This window comes from Panulirus ornatus, chromosome 25 (assembly GCF_036320965.1).
Source record: "Panulirus ornatus isolate Po-2019 chromosome 25, ASM3632096v1, whole genome shotgun sequence".
NCBI classification, from domain to species: domain Eukaryota; kingdom Metazoa; phylum Arthropoda; class Malacostraca; order Decapoda; family Palinuridae; genus Panulirus; species Panulirus ornatus.
The window spans coordinates 26,055,582-26,080,797 of NC_092248.1; the positions used below are offsets into that span (position 1 = coordinate 26,055,582).

Here is a 25,216-nt window from a genome sequence, read left to right on the forward strand (position 1 = left end):
TTTATTTCCACACATCTCTCTTACCCTTACGCTACTTACTCGCTCAAACCACCTCACACCACACATTGTCCTCAAACATCTCATTTCCAGCACATCCATCCTCCTGCGCACATCTCTATCCATAGCCCACGCCTCGCAACCATACAGCATTGTTGGTACCACTATTCCCTCAAACATACCCATTTTTGCTTTCCGAGATAATGTTCTCGACTTCCACACATTTTTCAAGGCTCCCAAAATTTTCGCCCCCTCCCCCACCCTATGATCCACTTCCGCTTCCATGGTTCCATCCGCTGACAGATCCACTCCCAGATATCTAAAACACTTCACTTCCTCCAGTTTTTCTCCATTCAAACTCACCTCCCAATTGACTTGACCCTCACCCCTACTGTACCTAATAACCTTGCTCTTATTCACATTTACTCTCAACTTTCTTCTTCCACACACTTTACCAAACTCAGTCACCAGCTTCTGCAGTTTCTCACATGAATCAGCCACCAGCGCTGTATCATCAGCGAACAACAATTGACTCACTTCCCAAGCTCTCTCATCCCCAACAGACTTCATACTTGCCCCTCTTTCCAGGACTCTTGCATTTACCTCCTTTACAACCCCATCCATAAACAAATTAAACAACCATGGAGACATCACACACCCCTGCCGCAAACCTACATTCACTGAGAACCAATCACTTTCCTCTCTTCCTACACGTACACATGCCTTACATCCTCGATATATATATATATATATATATATATATATATATATATATATATATATATATATATATATATATATGTGATCGGGGCCTGAACATGCAGGAGGGTGAAAGGAGGGCAAGGAATAGAGTGAATTGGAGCGATGTGGTATACCGGGGTTGACGTGCTGTCAGTGGATTCAATCTAGGCATATGAAGCGTCTGGGGTAAACCATGGAAAGCGGTGTAGGTATGTATATTTGCGTGTGTGGACGTATGTATATACATGTGTATGGGGGTGGGTTGGGCCATTTCTTTCGTCTGTTTCCTTGCGCTACCTCGCAAACGCGGGAGACAGCGACAAAGTATAAAAAAAAAAAATATATATATATATATATATATATATATATATATATATATATATATATATATATATATATATATATATATATATTTTCTTTTTTTTCGCTGTCTCCCGCATTTGCGAGGTAGCGCAAGGAAACAGACGAAAGAAATGGCCCAACCCACACCCATACACATGTATATACATACACGTCCACACACACAAATATACATACCTACACAGCTTTCAATGGTTTACCCCAGACGCTTCACATGCCCTAATTCAATTCACTGACAGCACGTCAGCCCCGGTATACCACATCGATCCAATTCACTCTATTCCTTGGCCGCCTTTCACCCTCCTGCATGTTCAGGCCCCGATCACTCAAAATCTTTTTCACTCCATCTTTCCACCTCCAATTTGGTCTCCCACTTCTCCTCGTTCCCTCCACCGAGACATATATCCTCTTGGTCAATCTTTCCTCACTCATTCTCTCCATGTGCCCAAACCATTTCAAAACACCCTCTTTTGCTCACTCAACCACGATCTTTTTATTTTCACGCATCTCTCTTACCCTTACGTTACTTACTCGATCAAACCACCTCACACCACATATTGTCCTCAAACATCTCATTTCCAGCACATCCACGCTCCTGCGCACAACTCTATCCATAGCCCACGCCTCGCAACCATACAACATTGTTGGAACCACTATTCCTTCAAATATACCCATTTTTGCTTTCCGAGATAATGTTCTCGACTTCCACACATTCTTCAAGGCTCCCAGGATTTTCGCCCCCTCCCCCACCCTATGATCCACTTCCGCTTCCATGGTTCCATCCGCTGCCAGATCCACTCCCAGATATCTAAAACACTTTACTTCCTCCAGTTTTTCTCCATTCAAACTTACCTCCCAATTGACTTGACCCTCAACCCTACTGTACCTAATAACCTTGCTCTTATTCACATTTACTCTTAACTTTCTTCTTTCACACACTTTACCAAACTCAGTCACCAGCTTCTGCAGTTTCTCACATGAATCAGCCAACAGCGCAGTATCAACAGCGAACAACAACTGACTCACTTCCCAAGCTCTCTCATCCACAACAGACTTCATACTTGCCCCTCTTTCCAAAACTCTTGCATTCACCTCCCTAACAACCCCATCCATAAACAAATTAAACAACCATGGAGACATCACACACCCCTGCCGCAAACCTACATTCACTGAGAACCAATCACTTTCCTCTCTTCCTACACGTACACATGCCTTACATCCTCGACAAAAACTTTTCACTGCTTCTAACAACTTGCCTCCCACACCATATATTCTTAATACCTTCCACAGAGGATCTCTATCAACTCTATCATATGCCTTCTCCAGATTCATAAATGCTACATACAAATACATTTGCTTTTCTAAGTATTTCTCACATACATTCTTCAAAGCAAACACCTGATCCACATATACTCTATCACTTCTGAAACCACACTGCTCTTCCCCAATCTGATGCTCTGTACATGCCTTCACCCTCTCAATCAATACCCTCCCATATAATTTACCAGGAATACTCAACAAACTTATACCTCTGTAATTTGAGCACTCACTCTTATCCCCTTTCCCTTTGTACAATGGCACTATGAACCTATTCCGCCAATCCTCATGCACCTCACCATGAGTCATACATACATTAAAGAACCTTACCAACCAGTCATTAATACAGTCACCACCTTTTTTATTAAATTCCACTGCAATACCATCCAAACCTGCTGCCTTGCCGGCTTTCATCTTCCGAAGAGCTTTTACTACCTCTTCTCTGTTTACCAAATCATTTTCCCTAACCCTCTCACTTTGCACACCACCTCGACCAAAACACCCTATATCTGCCACTCTATCATCAAACACATTCAACAAACCTTCAAAATACTCACTCCATCTCCTTCTCATATCAACACTACTTGTTATCACCTCCCCATTTGCGCCCTTCACTGAAGTTCCCATTTGCTTCCTAGTCTTACGCACTTTATTTACCTCCTTCCAGAACACCTTTTTATTCTTCCTAAAATTTAATGATACTCTCTCACCCCAACTCTCATTTGCCCTCTTTTTCACCTCTTGCACCTTTCTCTTGATCCCCTGTCTCTTTCTTTTATACATCTCCCACTCAATTGCATTTTTTCCCTGCAAAAATCGTCCAAATGCCTCTCTCTTCTCTTTCACTAATAATCTTACTTCTTCATCCCACCACTCACTACCCTTTCTAATCAACCCACCTCCCACTCTTCTCATGCCACAAGCATCTTTTGTGCAATCCATCACCGATTCCCTAAATACATCCCATTCCTCCCCCACTCCCCTTACTTCCATTGTTCTCACCTTTTTCCATTCTGTACTCAGTCTCTCCTGGTACTTCCCCACACAAGTCTCCTTCCCAAGCTCACTTACTCTCACCACCCTCTTCACCCCAACATTCACTCTTCTTTTCTGAAAACCCATACAAATCTTCACCTTAGCCTCCACAAGATAATGATCAGACATCCCTCCAGTTGCACCTCTCAGCACATTAACATCCAAAAGTCTCTCTTTCGCGCTCCTGTCAATTAACACGTAATCCAATAACGCTCTCTGGCCATCTCTCCTACTTACATACCTATACTTATGTATATCTCGCTTTTAAACCAGGTATTCCCAATCACCAGTCCTTTCTCAGCACATAAATCTACAAGCTCTTCACCATTTCCATTTACAACACTGAACACCCCATGTATACCAATTATTCCCTCAACTGCCACATTACTCACCTTTGCATTTAAATCACCCATCACTATAACCCGGTCTCAGGCACCAAAACCACTAACACACTCATTCAGCTGCTCCCAAAACACTTGCCTCTCATGATCTTTCTTCTCATGACCAGGTGCATATGCACCAATAATCACCCATCTCTCTCCATCAACTTTCAGTTTTACCCATATTAATCGAGAATTTACTTTCTTACATTCTATCACATACTCCCACAACTCCTGTGTCAGGAGTACTGCTACTCCTTCCCTTGCTCTTGTCCTCTCACTAACTCCTGACTTTACTCCCAAGACATTCCCAAACCACTCTTCCCCTTTACCCTTGAGCTTCGTTTCACTCAGAGCTAAAACATCCAGGTTACTTTCCTCAAACATACTACCTATCTCTCCTTTTTTCACATCTTCGTTACACACACATTTAGACACCCCATCCACACACATTTAGACACCCCAGTCTGAGCCTTCGAGGAGGATGAGCACTCCCCGCGTGACTCCTTCTTCTGTTTCCCATTTAAAAAAGTTAAGAAATACAAGGAGGGGAGGATTTCAGGCCCCCCGCTCCCGTCCCCTCTAGTCGCCTTCTACGACACGCGAGGAATGCGTGGGAAGTATTCTTTCACCCCTATCCCCAGGGATAATATATATATATATATATATATATATATATATATATATATATATATATATATATATATATATATATATATATATATATATATATATATATATATATATATATATATTCACTCTATTCCTTGCCCTCCTTTCACCCTCCTGCATGTTCAGGCCCCGATCACACAAAATCTTTTTCACTCCATCTTTCCACCTCCAATTTGGTCTCCCTCTTCTCCTCGTTCCCTCCACCTCCGACACATATATCCTCTTGGTCAATCTTTCCTCACTCATTCTCTCCATGTGCCCAAACCATTTCAAAACACCCTCTTCTGCTCTCTCAACCACGCTCTTTTTATTTCCACACATCTCTCTTACCCTTACGTTACTTACTCGATCAAACCACCTCACACCACACATTGTCCTCAGACATCTCATTTCCAGCACATCCATCCTCCTGCGCACAACTCTATCCATAGCCCACGCCTCGCAACCATACAACATTGTTGGAACCACTATTCCTTCAAACATACCCATTTTTGCTTTCCGAGATAATGTTCTCGACTTCCACACATTCTTCAAGGCTCCCAGAATTTTCGCCCCCTCCCCCACCCTATGATCCAGCTCCGCTTCCATGGTTCCATCCGCTGCCAGATCCACTCCCAGATATCTAAAACACTTCACTTCCTCCAGTTTTTCTCCATTCAAACTCACCTCCCAATTGACTTGACCCTCAACCCTACTGTACCTAATAACCTTGCTCTCATTCACATTTACTCTTAACTTTCTTCTTCCACACACTTTACCAAACTCAGTCACCAGCTTCTGCAGTTTCTCACATGAATCAGCCACCAGCGCTGTATCATCAGCGAACAACAACTGACTCACTTCCCAAGCTCTCTCATCCCCAACAGACTTCATACTTGCCCCTCTTTCCAAAACTCTTGCATTTACCTCCCTAACAACCCCATCCATAAACAAATTAAACAACCATGGAGACATCACACACCCCTTGCCGCAAACCTACATTCACTGAGAACCAATCACTTTCCTCTCTTCCTACCCGTATACATGCCTTACATCCTCGATAAAAACTTTTCACTGCTTCTAACAACTTTCCTCCCACACCATATATTCTTAATACCTTCCACAGAGCATCTCTATCAACTCTATCATATGCCTTCTCCAGATCCATAAATGCTACATACAAATCCATTTGCTTTTCTAAGTATTTCTCACATACATTCTTCAAAGCAAACACCTGATCCACACATAATCTACCACTTCTGAAACCACACTGCTCTTCCCCAATCTGATGCTCTGTACATGCCTTCACCCTCTCAATCAATACCCTCCCATATAATTTACCAGGAATACTCAACAAACTTATACCTCTGTAATTTGAGCACTCACTCTTATCCCCTTTGCCTTTGTACAATGGCACTATGCACGCATTCCGCCAATCCTCAGGCACCTCACCATGAGTCATACATACATTAAATAACCTTACCAACCAGTCAACAATACAGTCACCCCCTTTTTTAATAAATTCCACTGCAATACCATCCAAACCTGCTGCCTTGCCGGCTTTCATCTTCCGCAAAGCTTTCACTACCTCTTCTCTGTTTACCAAATCATTTTCCCTAACCCTCTCACTTCGCACACCACCTCGACCAAAACACCCTATATCTGCCACTCTATCATCAAACACATTCAACAAACCTTCAAAATACTCACTCCATCTCATTCTCACATCACCACTACTTGTTATCACCTCCCCATTTGCGCCCTTCACTGCAGTTCCCATTTGCTCCCTTGTCTTACGCACTTTATTTACCTCCTTCCAGAACATCTTTTTATTCTCCCTAAAATTTAATGATACTCTCTCACCCCAACTCTCATTTGCCCTTTTTTCACCTCTTGCACCTTTCTCTTGACCTCCTGTCTCTTTCTTTTATACATCTCCCACTCAATTGCATTTTTTCCCTGCAAAAATCGTCCAAATGCCTCTCTCTTCTCTTTCACTAATACTCTTACTTCTTCATCCCACCACTCACTACCCTTTCTAATCAACCCACCTCCCACTCTTCTCATGCCACAAGCATCTTTTGCGCAATCCATATATATATATATATATATATATATATATATATATATATATATATATATATATATATATATATATATATATATATATATATCTTTCTTTCATACTATTCGCCATTTCCTGCATTAGCAAGGTAGCGTTAGGAACAGAGGACTGGGCCTTTGAGGGAATATCCTCACCTGGCCCCCTTCTCTGTTCCTTCTTTTGGAAAATTAAAAAAAAAAACGAGAGGGGAAGATTTCCAGCCACCCGCTCCCTCCCCTTTTAGTCGCCTTCTAAAACATGCAGGGAATACATGGGAAGTATTCTTTCTCCCCTACCCCCATGGATAATATATATATATATATATATATATATATATATATATATATATATATATATATATATATATATATATATATATATATATATATATATATATATTTTTTTTTTTTTTTTTTTTATACTTTGTCGCTGTCTCCCGCGTTTGCGAGGTAGCGCAAGGAAACAGACGAAAGAAATGGCCCAACCCCCCCCATACACATGTACATACACACGTCCACACACGCAAATATACATACCTACACAGCTTTCCATGGTTTACCCCGGACGCTTCACATGCCCTGATTCAATCCACCGACAGCACGTCAACCCCTGTATACCACATCGCTCCAATTCACTCTATTCCTTGCCCTCCTTTCACCCTCCTGCATGTTCAGGCCCCGATCACACAAAATCCTTTTCACTCCATCTTTCCACCTCCAATTTGGTCTCCCTCTTCTCCTCGTTCCCTCCACCTCCGACACACATATCCTCCCGGTCAATCCCTCCTCACTCATTCTCTCCATGTGCCCAAACCATTCCAAAACACCCTCCTCTGCTCTCTCAACCACGCTCTTTTCATTTCCACACATCTCTCCCACCCCCACGTTACTTACTCGATCAAACCACCTCACACCACACATTGTCCTCAAACATCTCATTTCCAGTACATCCATCCTCCTGCGCACAACTCTATCCATAGCCCACGCCTCGCAACCATACAACATTGTTGGAACCACTATTCCTTCAAACACACCCATCTCTGCCTTCCGGGACAATGTTCTCCACTTCCACACATTTTTCAAGGCTCCCAAAATTTTCGCCCCCTCCCCCACCCTATGATCCACTTCCGCTTCCATGGTTCCATCCGCTGACAGATCCACTCCCAGATATCTAAAACACTTCACTTCCTCCAGTTTTTCACCATTCAAACTCACCTCCCAATTGACTTGACCCTCAACCCTACTGTACCTAATAACCTTGCTCTTATTCACATTTACTCTTAACTTTCTTCTTCCACACACTTTACCAAACTCCGTCACCAGCTTCTGCAGTTTCTAACATGAATCCGCCACCAGCGCTGTATCATCAGCGAACAACAACTGACTCACTTCCCAAGCTCTCTCATCCCCAACAGACTTCATACTTGCCCCTCTTTCCAAAACTCTTGCATTTACCTCCCTAACAACCCCATCCATAAACAAATTAAACAACCATGGAGACATCACACACCCCTGCCGCAAACCTACATTCACTGAGAACCAATCACTTTCCTCTCTTCCTACACGTACACATGCCTTACATCCTCGATAAAAACTTTTCACTGCTTCTAACAACTTGCCTCCCACACCATATATTCTTAATACCTTCCACAGAGCATCTCTATCAACTCTATCATATGCCTTCTCCAGATCCATAAATGCTACATACAAATCCATTTGCTTTTCTAAGTATTTCTCACATACATTCTTCAAAGCAAACACCTGATCCACACATCCTCTACCACTTCTGAAACGACACTGCTCTTCCCCAATCTGATGCTCTGTACATGCCTTCACCCTCTCAATCAATACCCTCCCATATAATTTACCAGGAATACTCAACAAACTTATACCTCTGTAATTTGAGCACTCACTCTTATCCCCTTTGCCTTTGTACAATGGCACTATGCACGCATTCCGCCAATCCTCAGGCACCTCACCATGAGTCATACATACATTAAATAACCTTACCAACCAGTCAACAATACAGTCACCCCCTTTTTTAATAAATTCCACTGCAATACCATCCAAACCTGCTGCCTTGCCGGCTTTCATCTTCCGCAAAGCTTTTACTACCTCTTCTCTGTTTACCAAATCATTTTCCCTAACCCTCTCACTTTGCACACCACCTCGACCCAAACACCCTATATCTGCCACTCTGTCATCAGACACATTCAACAAACCTTCAAAATACTCATTCCATCTCCTTCTCACATCACCACTACTTGTTATCACCTCCCCATTTACGCCCTTCACTGAAGTTCCCATTTGCTCCCTTGTCTTACGCACCCTATTTACCTCCTTCCAGAACATCTTTTTATTCTCCCTAAAATTTACTGATAGTCTCTCACCCCAACTCTCATTTGCCCTTTTTTTCACCTCTTGCACCTTTCTCTTGACCTCCTGTCTCTTTCTTTTATACTTCTCCCACTCAATTGCATTTTTTCCCTGCAAAAATCGTCCAAATGCCTCTCTCTTCTCTTTCACTAATACTCTTACTTCTTCATCCCACCACTCACTACCCTTTCTAAACAGCCCACCTCCCACTCTTCTCATGCCACAAGCATCTTTTGCGCAATCCATCACTGATTCCCTAAATACATCCCATTCCTCCCCCACTCCCCTTACTTCCATTGTTCTCACCTTTTTCCATTCTGTACACAGTCTCTCCTGATACTTCTTCACACAGGTCTCCTTCCCAAGCTCACTTACTCTCACCACCTTCTTCACCCCAACATTCACTCTTCTTTTCTGAAAACCCATACTAATCTTCACCTTAGCCTCCACAAGATAATGATCAGACATCCTTCCAGTTGCACCTCTCAGCACATTGACATCCAAAAGTCTCTCTTTCGCACGCCTGTCCATTAACACGTAATCGAATAACGCTCTCTGGCCATCTCTCCTACTTACATAAGTATACTTATGTATATCTCGCTTTTTAAACCAGGTATTCCCAATCATCAGTCCTTTTTCAGCACATAAATCTACAAGCTCTTCACCATTTCCATTTACAACACTGAACACCCCATGCATACCAATTATTCCCTCAACTGCCACATTACTCACCTTTGCATTCAAATCACCCATCACTATAACCCGGTCTCGTGCCTCAAAACCGCTAACACACTCATTTAGCTGCTCCCAATATGTATATATATATATATACATATATATATATATATATATATATATATATATATATATATATATATATATATATATATATATATATATATATATATATATATATATATATATATATATATATATATATATATATATATATATATATATATAACTGCAGAAGCTGGTGACTGAGTTTGGTAAAGTGTGTGAAAGAAGAAAGCTGAGAGTAAATGTGAATAAGAGCAAGGTTATTAGGTACAGTAGGGTTGAGGTATAAGTCAATTGGGATGTAAGTTTGAAAGGAGAAAAACTGGAGGAAGTGAAATCTTTTACATATCTAGGAGTGAATCTGGCAGCGGATGGAACCATGGAGGCGGAAGTGAATCACAGGATGGGGGAGGGGGTGAAAGTTCTCGGAGCCTTGAAGAATGTGTGGAAGTCGAGAACATAATCTAGGAGGCAAAAGTGGGTATGTTTGAAGGAATAGTGGCTCCAACAATGTTATATGTTTGCGAGGCATGGGCCATAGATAGAGTTGTGCGGAGGAGGGTGGATGTGCTGGAAATGAGATGTTTGAGGACAATGTAGTGTAAGGTGGTTTGATCGAGTAAGTAATAATAGGGTAAGAGAGACGTGTGGTAATCAAGAGAGTGTGGATGAGAGAGAAGAAGAGGGTGTTTTGAAATGGTTTGGTCAGATGGAGAGAATGAGTGAGGAAAGATTGACCAAGAGGATATATGTGTCAGAGGTGGAGGGAACGAGGAGAAGTGGGAAACCAAATTGGAGGTGGAAAGATGGAGTGAAAAACATTTTGAGTGATCGGGGCCTGAATATGCAAGAGGGTAAAAGGCGGGCAAGGAATAGAGTGAATTGGATCGATGTGGTATTCCGGGCTCGACGTGCTGTCAATGGAGTGAATCAGGGCATGTGAAGCGTCTGGGGTAAACCATGGAATGTTCTGTGGGGCCTGGATGTGGAAAGGGAGCTGTGGTTTCGGGCATTATTGCATGACAGCTAGAGACTGAGTGTGAACGAATGGGGCCTTTGTTGTCTTTTCCTAGCGCTATCTCGCACACATGAGGGGGGAAGGGGATGTTATTCCATTTGTGGCGAGGTGGCGATGGGAATGAATAAAGGCAGACAGTGTGAATTGTGTGCATGTGTATATATGTATGTGTCTGTGCGTATACGTATATATATGTGTACATTGAGATATATGGGTATGTATATTTGCGTGTGTGGACGTATATGTATATACAGGTGTATGGGGATGGGTTGGACCATTTTTTTCGTCTGTTTCCTTCCGCTACCTTGCAAACGCGGGAGACTGCGACAAAGCAAAATAATAAGAAAATAATAATCCATATATATATATATATATATATATATATATATATATATATATATATATATATATATATATATATATATATATATATATATTTCTTTATTTTTTTTTTTTTGCTTTGTCGCTGTCTCCCGCGTTTGCGAGGAAGCGCAAGGAAACAGACGAAAGAAATGGCCCAACCCATCCCCATACACATGTATATACATACGTCCACACACGCAAATATAAATACCTACACAGCTTTCCATGGTTTACCCCAGACGCTTCACATGCCCTGATTCAATCCACTGACAGCACGTCAACCCCGGTATACCACATCGATCCAATTCACTCTATTCCTTGCCCTCCTTTCACCCTCCTGCATGTTCAGGCCCCGATCACACAAAATCTTTTTCACTCCACCTTTCCACCTCCAATTTGGTCTCCCACTTCTCCTCGTTCCCTCCACCTCCGACACATATATCTTCTTGGTCAATCTTTCCTCACTCATTCTCTCCATGTGCCCAAACCATTTCAAAACACCCTCTTCTGCTCTCTCAACAACGCTCTTTTTATTTCCAAACATCTCTCTTACCCTTACGTTACATACTCGATCAAACCACCTCACACCACACATTGTCCTCAAACATCTCATTTCCAGCACATCCATCCTCCTGTGCACAACACTATCCATAGCCCACGCTTCGCAACCATACAAATTTGTTGGAACCACTATTCCTTCAAACATACCCATTTTAGCTTTCCGAGATAATGTTCTCGACTTCCACACATTCTTCAAGGCTCCCAGGATTTTCGCCCCCTCCCCCACCCTATGGTCCACTTCCGCTTCCATGGTTCCATCCGCTGCCAAATCCACTCCCAGATATCTAAAACACTTTACTTCCTCCAGTTTTTCTCCATTCAAACTTACCTCCCAATTGACTTGACCCTCAACCCTACTGTACCTAATTACCTTGCTCTTATTCACATTTACTCTTAACTTTCTTCTTTCACACACTTTACCAAACTCAGTCACCAGCTTCTGCAGTTTCTCACATGAATCACCCACCAGCGCTGTATCATCAGCGAACAACAACTGACTCACTTCCCAAGCTCTCTCATCCACAACAGACTTCATACTTGCCCCTCTTTCCAAAACTCTTGCATTCACCTCCCTAACAACCCCATCCATAAACAGATTAAACAACCATGGAGACATCACACACCCCTGCCGCAAATCTACATTCACTGAGAACCAATCACTTTCCTCTCTTCCTACACGTACACATGCCTTACATCCTCGATAAAAACTTTTCACTGCTTCTAACAACTTGCCTCCTACACCATATATTCTTAATACCTTCCACAGAGGATCTCTACCAACTCTATCATATGCCTTCTCCAGATCCATAAATGCTACATACAAATCCATTTGCTTTTCTAAGTATTTCTCACATACATTCTTCAAAGCAAACACCTGATCCACACATCCTCTACCACTTCTGAAACCACACTGCTCTTCCCCAATCTGATGCTCTGTACATGCCTTCACCCTCTCAATCAATACCCTCCCATATAATTTACCAGGAATACTCAACAAACTTATACCTCTGTAATTTGAGCACTCACTCTTATCCCCTTTGCCTTTGTACAATGGCACTATGCACGCATTCCGCCAATCCTCAGGCACCTCACCATGAGTCATACATACATTAAATAACCTTACCAACCAGTCAATAATACAGTCACCCCCTTTTTTAATAAATTCCACTGCAATACCATCCAAACCTGCTCCCTTGCCGGCTTTCATCTTCCGCAAAGCTTTTACTACCTCTTCTCTGTCTACCAAATCATTTTCCCTAACCCTCTCACTTTGCACACCACCTCGACCAAAACACCCTATATCTGCCACTCTATCATCAAACATATTCAACAAACCTTCAAAATACTCACTCCATCTCCTTCTCACATCACCACTACTTGTTATCACCTCCCCATTTGCGCCCTTCACTGAAGTTCCCATTTGCTCCCTTGTCTTACGCACTTTATTTACCTCCTTCCAGAACATCTTTTTATTCTCCCCAAAATTTAATGATACTCTCTCACCCCAACTCTCATTTGCCCTCTTTTTCACCTCTTGCACCTTTCTCTTGACCTCCTGCCTCTTTCTTTTATACATCTCCCACTCAATTGCATTTTTTCCCTGCAAAAATCGTCCAAATGCCTCTCTCTTCTCTTTCACTAATAATCTTACTTCTTCATCCCATCACTCACTACCCTTTCTAATCAACCCACCTCCCACTCTTCTCATGCCACAAGCATCTTTTGCGCAATCCATCACTGATTCCCTAAATACATCCCATTCCTCCCCCACTCCCCTTACTTGGGTGATTTGAATGCAAAGGTGAGTAATGTGGCATTTGAGGGACTAATTGGTATACATGGGGTGTTCAGTGTTGTAAATGGAAATGATGAAGAGCTTGTAGATTTATGTGCTGAAAAAGGACTGGTGATTGGGAATACCTGGTTTAAAAAGCGAGATATACATAAGTATACGTATGTAAGTAGGAGAGATGGCCAGAGAGCGTTATTGGATTACGTGTTAATTGACAGGCGCGCGAAACAGAGACTTTTGGATGTTAATATGCTGAGAGGTGCAACTGGAGGGATGTCTGATCATTATCTTGTGGAGGCTAAGGTGAAGATTTGTATGGGTTTTCAGAAAAGAAGAGTGAATGTTGGGGTGAAGAGGGTGGTGAGAGTAAGTGAGCTTGGGAAGGAGACTTGTGTGAGGAAGTACCAGGAGAGACTGAGTACAGAATGGAAAAAGGTGAGAACAATATATATAAATATATATATATATATATATATATACATATCCCTGGGGATAGGGGAGAAGAAATACTTCCCACTCATTCCCTATGTGTCGTAGAAGGCGGCTAAAGGGGACGTGGGCGGGGAGCTAGAATACCTCCTCTCCTTGTATTTTAACTTTCTAAAAGGGGCAAACAGAAGAAGGAGTCACGCGGGGAGTGCTCATCCTCCTCGAAGGCTCAGACTGGGGTGTCTAAATGTGTGTGGAAGTAACCAAGATGAGAAAAAAGTAGAGATAGGTAGTATGTTTGAGGAAAGGAACCTGGATGTTTTGCTTCTGAGTGAAACGAAGCTCAAGGGTAAAGGGGAGGATTTGTTTGGAATGTATTAGGAGTAAAGTCAGGGATTAATTAGAAGACGAAAACAAGGGAAGGAGGAGCAGTACTCCCTGAAACAGGAGTGGTTAGATTATGTGGTAGAGTGTAAGAAAGTAAATTCTAGATTGATACGGATAAAACTGAAAGTGGATGGAGATAGATGGGTCATTATTGGTGCATATACATCTGGGCATGAGAAGAAAGATCATGAGACGCAAGTGTTTTGGGACCAGCTGAGTAACAGTGTTAGTAGTTCTCATGCACGAGACCGACTTATAGCGATGGGTGATTTGAATGCAAAGGTAAGTAATATGGCAGTTGAGGTAATAATTGGTGCACATGGGGAGTTCAGTGTTGTAAATGGAAATAGGAAAGTGCTTGTAGATTTATGTGCTGAAAAAGGACTGGTGATTGGAAATATCTGGTTTAAGAAGAGAGATATACAAAGATATACGTACGTAAGTAGGAGACATGGCCAGAGAGCGTTATTTGATTACGTGTTACTTGATAGGCGCGCGAAAGAGAGACTTTTGGATGTTAATATACTGAGAGGTGCAACTGGAGTGCAACGAAAGTGAAGATTTGTAAAAGTTTTCAGAAAAGAAGAGAGAATGTTGGGGTGAAGAGAGTGGTGAGAGTAAGTGAGCTTGGGAAGGAGACTTGTGTGAGGAAGTACCAGGAGATCCTGAGTACAGAATGGAATAAGATGAGAACAAAGGAGGTAAGGGGAGTGGGGAGGAATGGGATGTACTTAGGGAAGCAGTGATGGCTTGCGCAAAAGATGCTTATGGCAAGAGAAGCGTGGGAGGAAGGCAGATTAGAAAGGGTAGTGAATGGTGGGATGAAAAAGTAAGATTATTAGTGAAAGAGAAGAGAGAGGCATTTGGACGATTTTTACAGGGAAATAATGCAAATGACTGGGAGATGAATAAAAGAAAGAGGCAGGAGGTCAAGAGAAAGGTGCAAGAGGTGAAAAAGAGGGCAAATGAGAGCTGGGGCGAGAGAGTATCATTAAATTTTAGGGAGAATAAAAATATGTTTTAGAAGGAGGTAAATAAAGTGCGTATGACAAGGGAACAAATGGGAACATCAGTGAAGGGGGCAAATGAGGAGGTAATAACAAGTAGTGATGATGTGAGAAGGAGATGGAGTGAGTATTTTGAAGGTTAGTTAAATGTGTTTGGTGATAGAGTGGCAGATATAGGGTGTTTTGTGTCGAGATGGTGTGCAGAGTGAGAGGGTTAGGGAGAATGATTTGGTAAACAGAGAAGAGGTAGTAAAAGCTTTGCGGAAGATGAAAGCCGGCAAGGCAGTGGGTTTGGATGGTATTGCAGTGGAAATAATTAAAAAAGAGGGTGACTGTTTTGTTGACTGCTTGGTAAAGTTATTCAATGTATGTATGACTCATGGTAGGGTGCCTGAGGATTGGCGAAATGCTTGCGTAGTGCCATTGTACAAAGGCAAAGGGGATAAAAGTGAATGCTCAAATTACAGAGATATAAGTTTGTTGAGTATTCCTGGTAAATTATATGGGAGGGTATTGATTGAGAGGGTGAGGGCATGTACACAGCATCAGATTGGGGAAGAGCAGTGTGGTTTCAGAAGTGGTAAAGGATGTGTGGATCAGGTGTTTGCTTTGAAGAATGTATGTGAGAAATACTTAGAAAAGCAAATGGATTTGTATGTAGCATTTATGGATCTGGAGGAGGCATATGATAGAGTTGATAGAGATGCTCAGTGGAAGGTATTAAGAATACCTTGGTGTGGAAGGCATGTTGTTAGAAGCAGAGAAAAGTTTTTATCGAGGATGTAAGGCATGTGTACATGTAGGAAAAGAGGAAAGTGACTGGTTCTCAGTGAATGTTGGTTTGCGGCAGGGGCGCGTGATGTCTCCATGGCTGTTTAATTTGCTTAGGATGGGGTTGTTAGGGAGGTGAATGCAAGGGTTTTAGAAAAAAGGGCAATTATGAAGTCTGTTGTGGATGAGAGAGCTTTGGAAGTGAGTCAGTTATGGTTCGCTGTTGATACAGCGCTGGTGGCTGATTCGTGTGAGAAACTGCAGAGGCTGGTGACTGAGTTTGGTAAAGGGTGTGAAAGAAGAAAGCTGAGAGTAAATGTGAATAAGAGCAAGGTTATTAGGTACAGTAGGGTTGAGGGACAAGTCAACTGGGATGTAAGTTTGAATGGAGAAAAACTGGAGGAAGTGAAGTGTTTTAGATATCTGGGAGTGGATTTGGCAGCGAATGGATCCATGGAAGCGGAAGTGAATCATAGGGTGGGGGAGGGGGGCGAAAGTTCTGGGCACGTTGAAGAATGTGTGGAAGAGTAATGGAAGTGTCTTCGCTGCATGATGGCCAGAGCAGTGGACATGTCCTCGTTACATGATGGCCAGAGCAGTGGACGTGTCGTCACTGCATGATGGCCAGAGCAGTGGACATGTCGTCACTGCATGAAGGCCAGAGCACTGGAAGTGTCGTTGCATGAAGGCCATAGCAATGGACGTGTCGTCACTGCATGATGGCCAGAGCAGTGGACGTGTCGTAGCTGCACGATGGCCAGAGTAGTGGACATGTCCACGTTACATGATGGCTAGAGCAGTGAAGGTGTTGTCACTGCATGAGCATTGGAAGTGTCGTCTCTGCATGAAGGCCAGAGCAGTGGATATGTCTTCGTTACATGATGGCCAGAGCAGTTGATCTGTCGTCACTGCATGATGGGCAAAGCAGTGGACGTTTCATCACTAAATGATGGCCAAAGCAGTAGACGAATGGTCGCTGCATGATATCCAAGGTAGTCGACGTGTCGTTGCTGCATGATGGCCAGAGCAGTTGACGTGTCGATGCTGCATGATTGCCAAGTCAGCGGACGTGTCGTCGCTGCATGATGTTCAGAACAGTGAACGTGTCGTCACTGCATAACGATCAGAGAAGTAGCCGAGTGGTCGCTGCAAGATAGGCAGATCAGTGACCGTGTCAATTGCTGGATGATGGCCAAAGCAATGAACGTATCGTCGCTGCATGATGGCCAGAGCAGTGGACGTGTCGTCGCTGCATGATATCCAGAGCAGTGGAAATGTCGTCGCTGCATGATGGCCAGAGCATTGTACGTGTCGTAGCTGGATGATGGCTAAAGAAATGGAAGTGTCGTCGTCTCATGATGGCCAGAGCAGTGGAGGTGTCGTCCCTGCATGATGGCCAGAGCATTGTACGTGTCGTAGCTGGATGATAGATAAAGAAATGAAAGTGTCGTCGTCTCATGATGGCCAGAGCAGTGGACGTGCCGTTGTTGCATGATGGCCAGAGCAGTGGAGGTGTCGTCCCTGCATGATGGCCAGAGCAGTGGACGTGTCGTCACTGCATGATGGCCAGAGCAGTGGACGTGTCGTCGCTGCATGAAGGCCAGAGCATTGGAAGTGTCGTCACTGCATGAAGGCCAGAGCAGTGGACGTGTCGTTGCTGCACAATGGCTAGAGCAGTGGACATGTTCTCGTTACATGATGGCCAGAGCAGTGGACGTGTCGTCATTGCATGATGGCCAGAGCAGTGGAGGTGCCATCACTGCATGATGGCCAGAACAGTGGAGGTGTCGTCACTGCATGATATCCAGAGCAGTGTAGGTGTCGCTGATGCATGATGGCCAGACCAGTGGACGTGTCGTCATGCATGATGGCCAGAACAGTGGAGGTGCCGTCACTGCATGATATGCGGAGCAGTGTAGGTGTCGTTGCTGCATCATGGCCAGAGCAGTGGACGTGTCCTCGCTGGATGATGGCCAGAGCAATGGACGTGTCGTCGCTGCATGATGGCCAGAGCAGTGGACGTGTCCTCGTTGCATGATGGCCAGAGCAGTAGACGAATCGTCGCTGCATGATGGTCAAGGTGTGGAATTGTCGTTGCTGCATTATGGCCAAGACAGTGGGCGTGTCGTTGTTGCATGATGGCTAGAGGAGTGGTGTCATCGCTGCACGATGGCCGGGACAGTGGACATGTCGTCGCTGTATGATGGTCAAAGCAGCGGACGTGTCGTCGTTGTATGTTGGCCAGAACAGTGGACGTGTCGTCACCGCATGATGGTCACACCAATGGACGTGTCTTCGTTACATGATGGCCAGAGCAGTGGAGGTGTCGTCGCTGCATGATAGCTAAGGTAGTTAACGCGTCGTTGCTGCATGATTGCCAAGGTATTGGGCATGTCGTCACTGCATAATGATTGAGAATTGGACGTGTCGTCGAACATGACGGCCAGATTAGTGGAAGTGTCGTCGGTGCATGAATGGCCAGAGCAGTCGACGTGTCATCGCTGCATGATGGCAAGAGCATTGAACGTGTCGTCGCTGCATGATGGCTAGAGCAGTGGACGTGTCGTTCCTACATGATGGCCAGAGTAGTGGACGTTCCATCACTGCATGATGGCCAAGGTAGTGGACTTGTCGTTGCTGCATGATGGCCAAAACAGTGGGCGTGTCATCTCTAAATGATGCCAACAGCAGTGAACATGTCGTCACTGCACAATGACCAGAGAAGTAACCATGTCGTCGCTGCATGACGGCTAGAGCAGTAGACGAATCGTCGCTGCATGATGGCCGAGGTAGTGGAATTGTCGTTGCAGCATAATGGCCAGAGCAGTGGACGTGTCATTGCTGCATGATGGCCAGAACAGTGTACGTGTCGTCGCTGCATGATGGCCAGAGCAGTGGATGAAGGTCGCTGCATGATGGCCAGAGCAGCAGACAAATCGTCGCTGAATGATGGCCAAGGTAGTGGACGTGTCGTTGCTGCATGATGGCCAGAGCAGTGGATGTGTCGTCGATGCATGATGGCCAGAGCAATGGAAGTGTCTTTGCTGAATGATGGCTAGAGTCGTGGAAGTGTCGTCGCTGCATGATGACCAGAGCTGTGTAGGTGTCGTCGCTGCATGATGGCCTGAGCAGTGGACGTGTCGTCGCTACATGATGGCCAGAGTAGTGTAGGTGGCAGTGCTGGATGTTGGCCAGAGCAGTGGAGGTGTCGTTGCTCCATGATGGCCTGAGCAGTGGAGGCGTCGTCACTGCATGATGGCCAGAGTAGTGTAGGTGTCGTCGCTGCATGTTGGCCAAAGCAGTGTAGGTGTCGTTGCTGTATGATGGCCAGAACAGTGGAGGTGTCGTCACTGCATGATATCCGGAGCAGTGTAGGTGTCGTTGCTGCATGATGGCCAAAGCGGTGGACGTGTCGTCGCTGCATGATGGCCAGAGCAGCGGACGTGTCGTCGTTGCATGTTGGCAAGAGCAGTGGACGTGTCCTCGCTCTATGATGGCTGGGGCAGTGGAGATGTCGTCACTGCACGATGGCCAAAGCAGCGGACGTGTCGTTACTACATAATGGCCAGAGCAGTGGAGGTGTCATCACTGCATGATTGCTAAGGTAGTTAACGTGCCGTTGCTGCATGATGACCAGGGTATTGGACATGTCGTTACTACATGATGGTTAGAGAAGTGGACGTTTCGTTGCTGCATGATGGCCAGAATAGTATACGTGTCGTCGCTACATGATGGCTAGAGCAGTGGAGTTGGCGTCACTGCATGATAGCCAAAGCAGTGGTCGTAGCGTCACTGCATGATGACCAGATCAGTGGACTTGTCGTCGCAGCATGATGGCCAGAGCACTGAAAGTATCGTCGCTGCATAATGACCAGAGCAGTGGAAGAAAGTCGCTGCATGATGGCCAAGGTAGTGGACGTGTCATTGCTGCATGATGGCCAGAGCAGTGGACGTGTCGTTGATGCATGATGGCCAGAGCATTGGAAGTGTCGTCGTTGTATGATGACCAGAGCAGTGGACGTGTCAGTCACTGCATGATGGCCAGAACCGTGGACGTATCGTCAGTGCATGATGGCCAGAGCACTGAACGTGTTGTAACTGCATCATGACCAGAGCAGTGGATCTGTCGTCGCTGCATGATGTCCTGAGCAATGGAAATATCTTTGCTGAATGATGGCCAGAGTAGTAGAAGTGTCGTCGTTGCACAATGACCAGAGCAGTGGACGTGTTGTCACTGCATGATGGCCAAAGCAGGAGACGTGTCGTCACTGCATGATAGTCAGAGCATTAGACGTGTCGTCACTACATGATAGCCAGAGCAGTGGAGGTGTCCTCGCTGCATGATGGCCAAAGCAGGAGACGTGTCATCGCTGCATGATGGCCAAAGCAGTGTACACGTCGACGTTGCATGATGGCCCAAGCAGTGGAAGTGTCGTCGTGTCATGATGGCCAAAGCACTTTACATGACATCGCTGCGTGATGGCCAGAGCAGTAGAAGTGTCGTTGCTGCATGAAGGCCAGAGCAGTGGAGGTGTCGTCACTGCATGATGGCCAGAGTAGTGGATGTGTCGTCGTTGCATGATGGCCAGAGCATTGGACGTGATCTCGCTGGATGATGACCAGAGCAGTGGACGTGTCGTCGCTGAATGATGGCCAGATCATTGGATGAGTCGTCGCTCTATGGTGGCCAGAGCAGTGGACGTGTCGTCGCTGAATGATGACCAGAGCAGTGGATGCGTTGTCGCTCCATGATGGCCAGAGCAGTGAACGTGTCGTCGTTGCAGGATGGCCAGAGCAGTGGACGTGTCTTCGCTGCATGATGGCCAGATCAGTGGAGGTGTCGTCACTGCATGATGGCCAGAGTAGTGGAGGTGTCGTCGCTGCATGATGGGCAGAGCAGTGGACGTGTCTTCGTTGCATGATGGCCAGAGCAGAGGGCGTGTCGTTGTAGCATGATGACCAAAGCCGTGAACGTGTCGTCGTTGCATGATGGCTAGAGTAGAGGAGGTGTTGTCGCTTCATGATGGCCAAGGTAGATGACGTGTCGTTGCTGCATGATGGCCAGGCTATTGGATATGTCGTTACTGCATGATGGTTAGAGAAGTGGACGTATCGTCGATCATGTTGACCAGAGCAGTGGACGTGTCGTCGCTATATGATGGCCAGAGTAGTGGACACATCGTCGTTGCATGAGCGGCCAGAGCAGTGGACGTGTCGTCGCTGCATGATGGCCAGAGCAGTGGACGTGGCGGTGCTGCATGATGGCCAGAGCAGTGGACATGTCATTACTGCATGGCCATAGTTGTGAAGGTGTCGTAACTGCATGATGACCAGAGTAGTGAAGGTGTCGTCACTGCATGATGACCAGAGTAGTTACGGTGTCGTCATTGCATGATGACCACGCATAGGACTCAAGTACCACCAGCATCATCATCATCATCATCATCAGCAGCAGCACTACGAGACTTATGGAAATACGAGACATCCTGGCTACTGATGAAGGTCTGCATCACGGATCATCACACATCATCCCTGCTCCACCTCCCAATGACCTGTCCAGCCGTCCTGACTCACACCGAGGTACTGAGGCCACAAAGCGCCGCGCCCGGTGTGCTGGCCTGGCATCACGAGTGACATGGTGAACAACGTGCGAGATGCACGTGTTGCATGCCACATCTTCCAGCCATCATCTCAGGAGCCATCGCTGATGTGTGACCCATCGTCCCCCATCCCGACCTTTCCAGGACGTCTCTGCTGACCTGTTCTCTCACACAAGAAAGGACTTTCTGCTGTACGTCTGTCTGGATGACCGGCCACACGTTGGTCAGTACAGAAGAAACGTCACATCAAGCACCATCACCATCAAGCTTCTCCGTAGCTTCTTCCTTAATGTGAGCGAACGTGTCCGTCTGCGCACGGACGGTGCACCTCAGTTCTCCAGCTCCGAATGTCGTGCCTTTCTCAAGCGTTGAGGCGTGACTCACCACGTCTCATGACAGCATTACCCGTAAGCCAACGGTCATGCTCAGGCCTGGGTGAAGCACCTCATCATCAAGACCACTAGTAATGGCTGCCTGGAGGATGAAGACTTCCACCAACGACTGATGGAGATACGCAACACCCGCCGCCCAGACGGCCGGTCACCCACTCACATCCTGGGTCAGCCGCTGCTGCTGCGTACAGCCAGTCCAGCACACCGCCGCTCCCGAGTGGCAGGACGAGTGTAAAGTGATGCAGGACAGCTCACACGGCAGCAATGGGTAGAAAAGTACTAATGACAGCACCGCTCGCTCACTGCCCCCTCTCTAGCTTGGTGAACCGGTCTGCATACAAGATCCCCTCATGAAGCGGTGGGACATAGCAGGGACAACCGTGAGAATCGGGACCACGACATTAAGCTCCCCAGTGGTACAAGTGCTGGCGTAATCGCCGTTTCCTAAGGCCACATTACACTCCCCTCACCGTCACCTTGCCAATCAACACTATCGTCCCGCCCATCTTGTCTTCACACACCAACACATCACCAAGACGCACCTACCGCAAATCTAAGTCCAGTTCGGACTCTTCCATGAGGGAGATGATTGGACTTTACGTTATGTATTCCTATTAATCACATTATGTGTCATGTATCCCTTAAACATAATGTTAATACATAATGTATTACGCTCGTCTCCCTCATGTACTGAACGAGCGTCATGCACTCTGTCAGCAGAAGCCATATGTTCTCGAGCTCCTTTGTGCATCACTCCTAATCTTACTTGTGTATCTTGTATGTTTATAGATAAACTCAGTGTCAGGTCTTGAACAGTGTCTCTGTTTCACTATTCCTACAACACAAATGTAGATTCACATATAGACAAGATATAGAAAGACAAGTTTTTCACGTCCTTCTAAATTTGTTAATACTTTCCCGTCGTTTCTTTCATTTTTATAATTCTCTCTATATCTTAGTTAAGGTCCGGCCTTGATGTGGACTTTTGTCTGCGACTTCAACATAAAAAGTGATGCACAAAGGAGCGTGTTTACTGCTCGAGAACACATGGCTTCTGCAGACAGAGTGCATGACGCTCGTTCAACACATGAGGGAGACGAACGTAATACATTATATATCAACATTACAATTAGGAAGACATGATACAGTATGATGCATATAAACCTTCTCCAAGTCTCACATCTTCACTAGCTTCATTCTTTCACCATTCTCCAGAATGATGGACAAACAAGATGGTAATAGAATTAAAGAAGCTGAACTACAATAAAATGTTAAGGGCTACACAGCTGTCCATTTTGGAGGAGAAAAGAGAAAGAGATAACTTCTGACATCATTTGGATGAGACGGACAGTAAATATTTCTTTTCAAAGTGCAGGACCAAAGTTACTACGATCAGACATATTGAAACAGGCTAATCAGGAAGGATATAATGAAACACTAGGGTCGTGGAAAGTCAGAAAAGTCTGAACAAGATGGTGAAATCCAACAGCTTCCAAAGATTTAAAAGTCTTGATGGAAGAGAGAGTACCAAAGGTAAGGCCACTTTGGTGTAAGACTCCCTCCTCAAACTTAGGTAATTCATTATTTGAGTTTAGAGCTAAAGTTACATATTGTACTCAGCCCAGTGATTACCTTAGCCTGAACTGTAATATAATTCATAAATGTTTTGGGTGTTCTCGTGGTAGAAAAATTTTAAACAAATCAGAAAAAATGATAGCAATTACCTTCTTATGCTTGAGCAACAATTCCACTGCTTCTTCAAAATATGCAATATCAAATTCTTCTAAAACTTTTGGTAGATCATCATAACCCAGGTAAGCCAGTGCAAGGGAAGCAAAGCCTCGAGAAGCCAGTTGAGCAGAACGATACTCTATCAAGCCACCAGCTGTGCCAAACATGTCCACCACTCCAGGGAAGGGACCATCACCTATAAATGTATTTCATATTGCTAAATCATTCCTATGCTATTTAGACATATAAATGTATAGTATAGATCGATTAATGTAATCATTTCCTGTTAAGAGCACGCTCAAGGAACTGTATTAAAATCCAATCTTTGTTATTGATGTGAGAAGACGTAATCATGGTAATGATCTGAAACAAACATGGGATAACATATGATCTAAATCATTCCCATAATAACGAAATGGAACAACTTTGGGAGTAATTATGAAGTACATCTTTATTTTGGTTATGAGAATTACGAAATTTGCTGAGCTGTGTTGTTCATAATAGCAAAATTGCTAAAAGGATGAGCATGCTTTATCGTAACAAATACAGACAAATGCCTACTACCCACGCACTGTGGATAATAGGAGACATGTATATGAAAATATAAGATCATCAACTTCTCACAAAATGTACAAACATTATAAATTCTACACAGTTTTAAATCTCTCCTAATACTTCCTCATACAAGTCTCCTTTCCAAGCCCACTTACTCTCACCACTCTCTTCTCCCCAACATTCTCAATATTTTTCAGAAAAACGCTACCCTCAAACCTACTGAACGTATTAACCTTGCTTTTATTCACATTTAGTCTCAACTTTCTTCTTTCACATATTTTACCAAACTCAGTCACCAACTTCTGCAGTTTCTCACGCGAATCAGCCACCAGTGCTGTATCATCAGCGAACAACAACTGACTCACTTCCCATACTTGCCCCTCTCTCCAAAACTCTTGCATTCACCTCCCTAACCACCCCATCCATAAGCGAATTAAACAACCATAGAGACATCAGGCACCCATGCCACAAACCGACATTCACTGGGAACCAATCACTTTCCTCTCTTTCTACTCGTATATATGCCTTGCAACCTTGGTAAAAACTTTTCACTACTTCTAGCAACTTATCTCCCACACCATATACTCTTAATACGTTCCACAAAGCATCTCCATCAACCCTATCATATGCCTTCTCCAGATCCATAAATGCTACATACAAATCCATTTGCCTTTCTACGTATTTCTCACATACATTCTTCAAAGCAGACACCTGATCCACACACCTCTACCACTTCTGAAACCACACTGCTCTTCCCCAATCTGATGCTCTGTACATGCCTTTACCCTCTTAATCAATATCCTTCCAAATAATTCCCAAGGAATACTCAATTAACTTATACCTCTGTAATTTGAGCACTCACTTTTATTC

At 44.6% G+C, this 25,216-nt stretch overlaps 1 protein-coding gene across 1 annotated transcript in view; it reads right to left on the bottom strand.

The window, feature by feature from the left end:
* LOC139757323 (acyl-coenzyme A thioesterase 1-like) overlaps positions 1-25,216 on the bottom strand; it is a 198,621-nt gene that overhangs the window by 22,705 nt on the left and 150,700 nt on the right. The window contains exon 6 of the mRNA XM_071677747.1: positions 23,785-23,987. Coding sequence (XP_071533848.1) covers positions 23,785-23,987 — 203 coding nt within the window. The remainder of the gene's footprint in view (positions 1-23,784; positions 23,988-25,216) is intronic.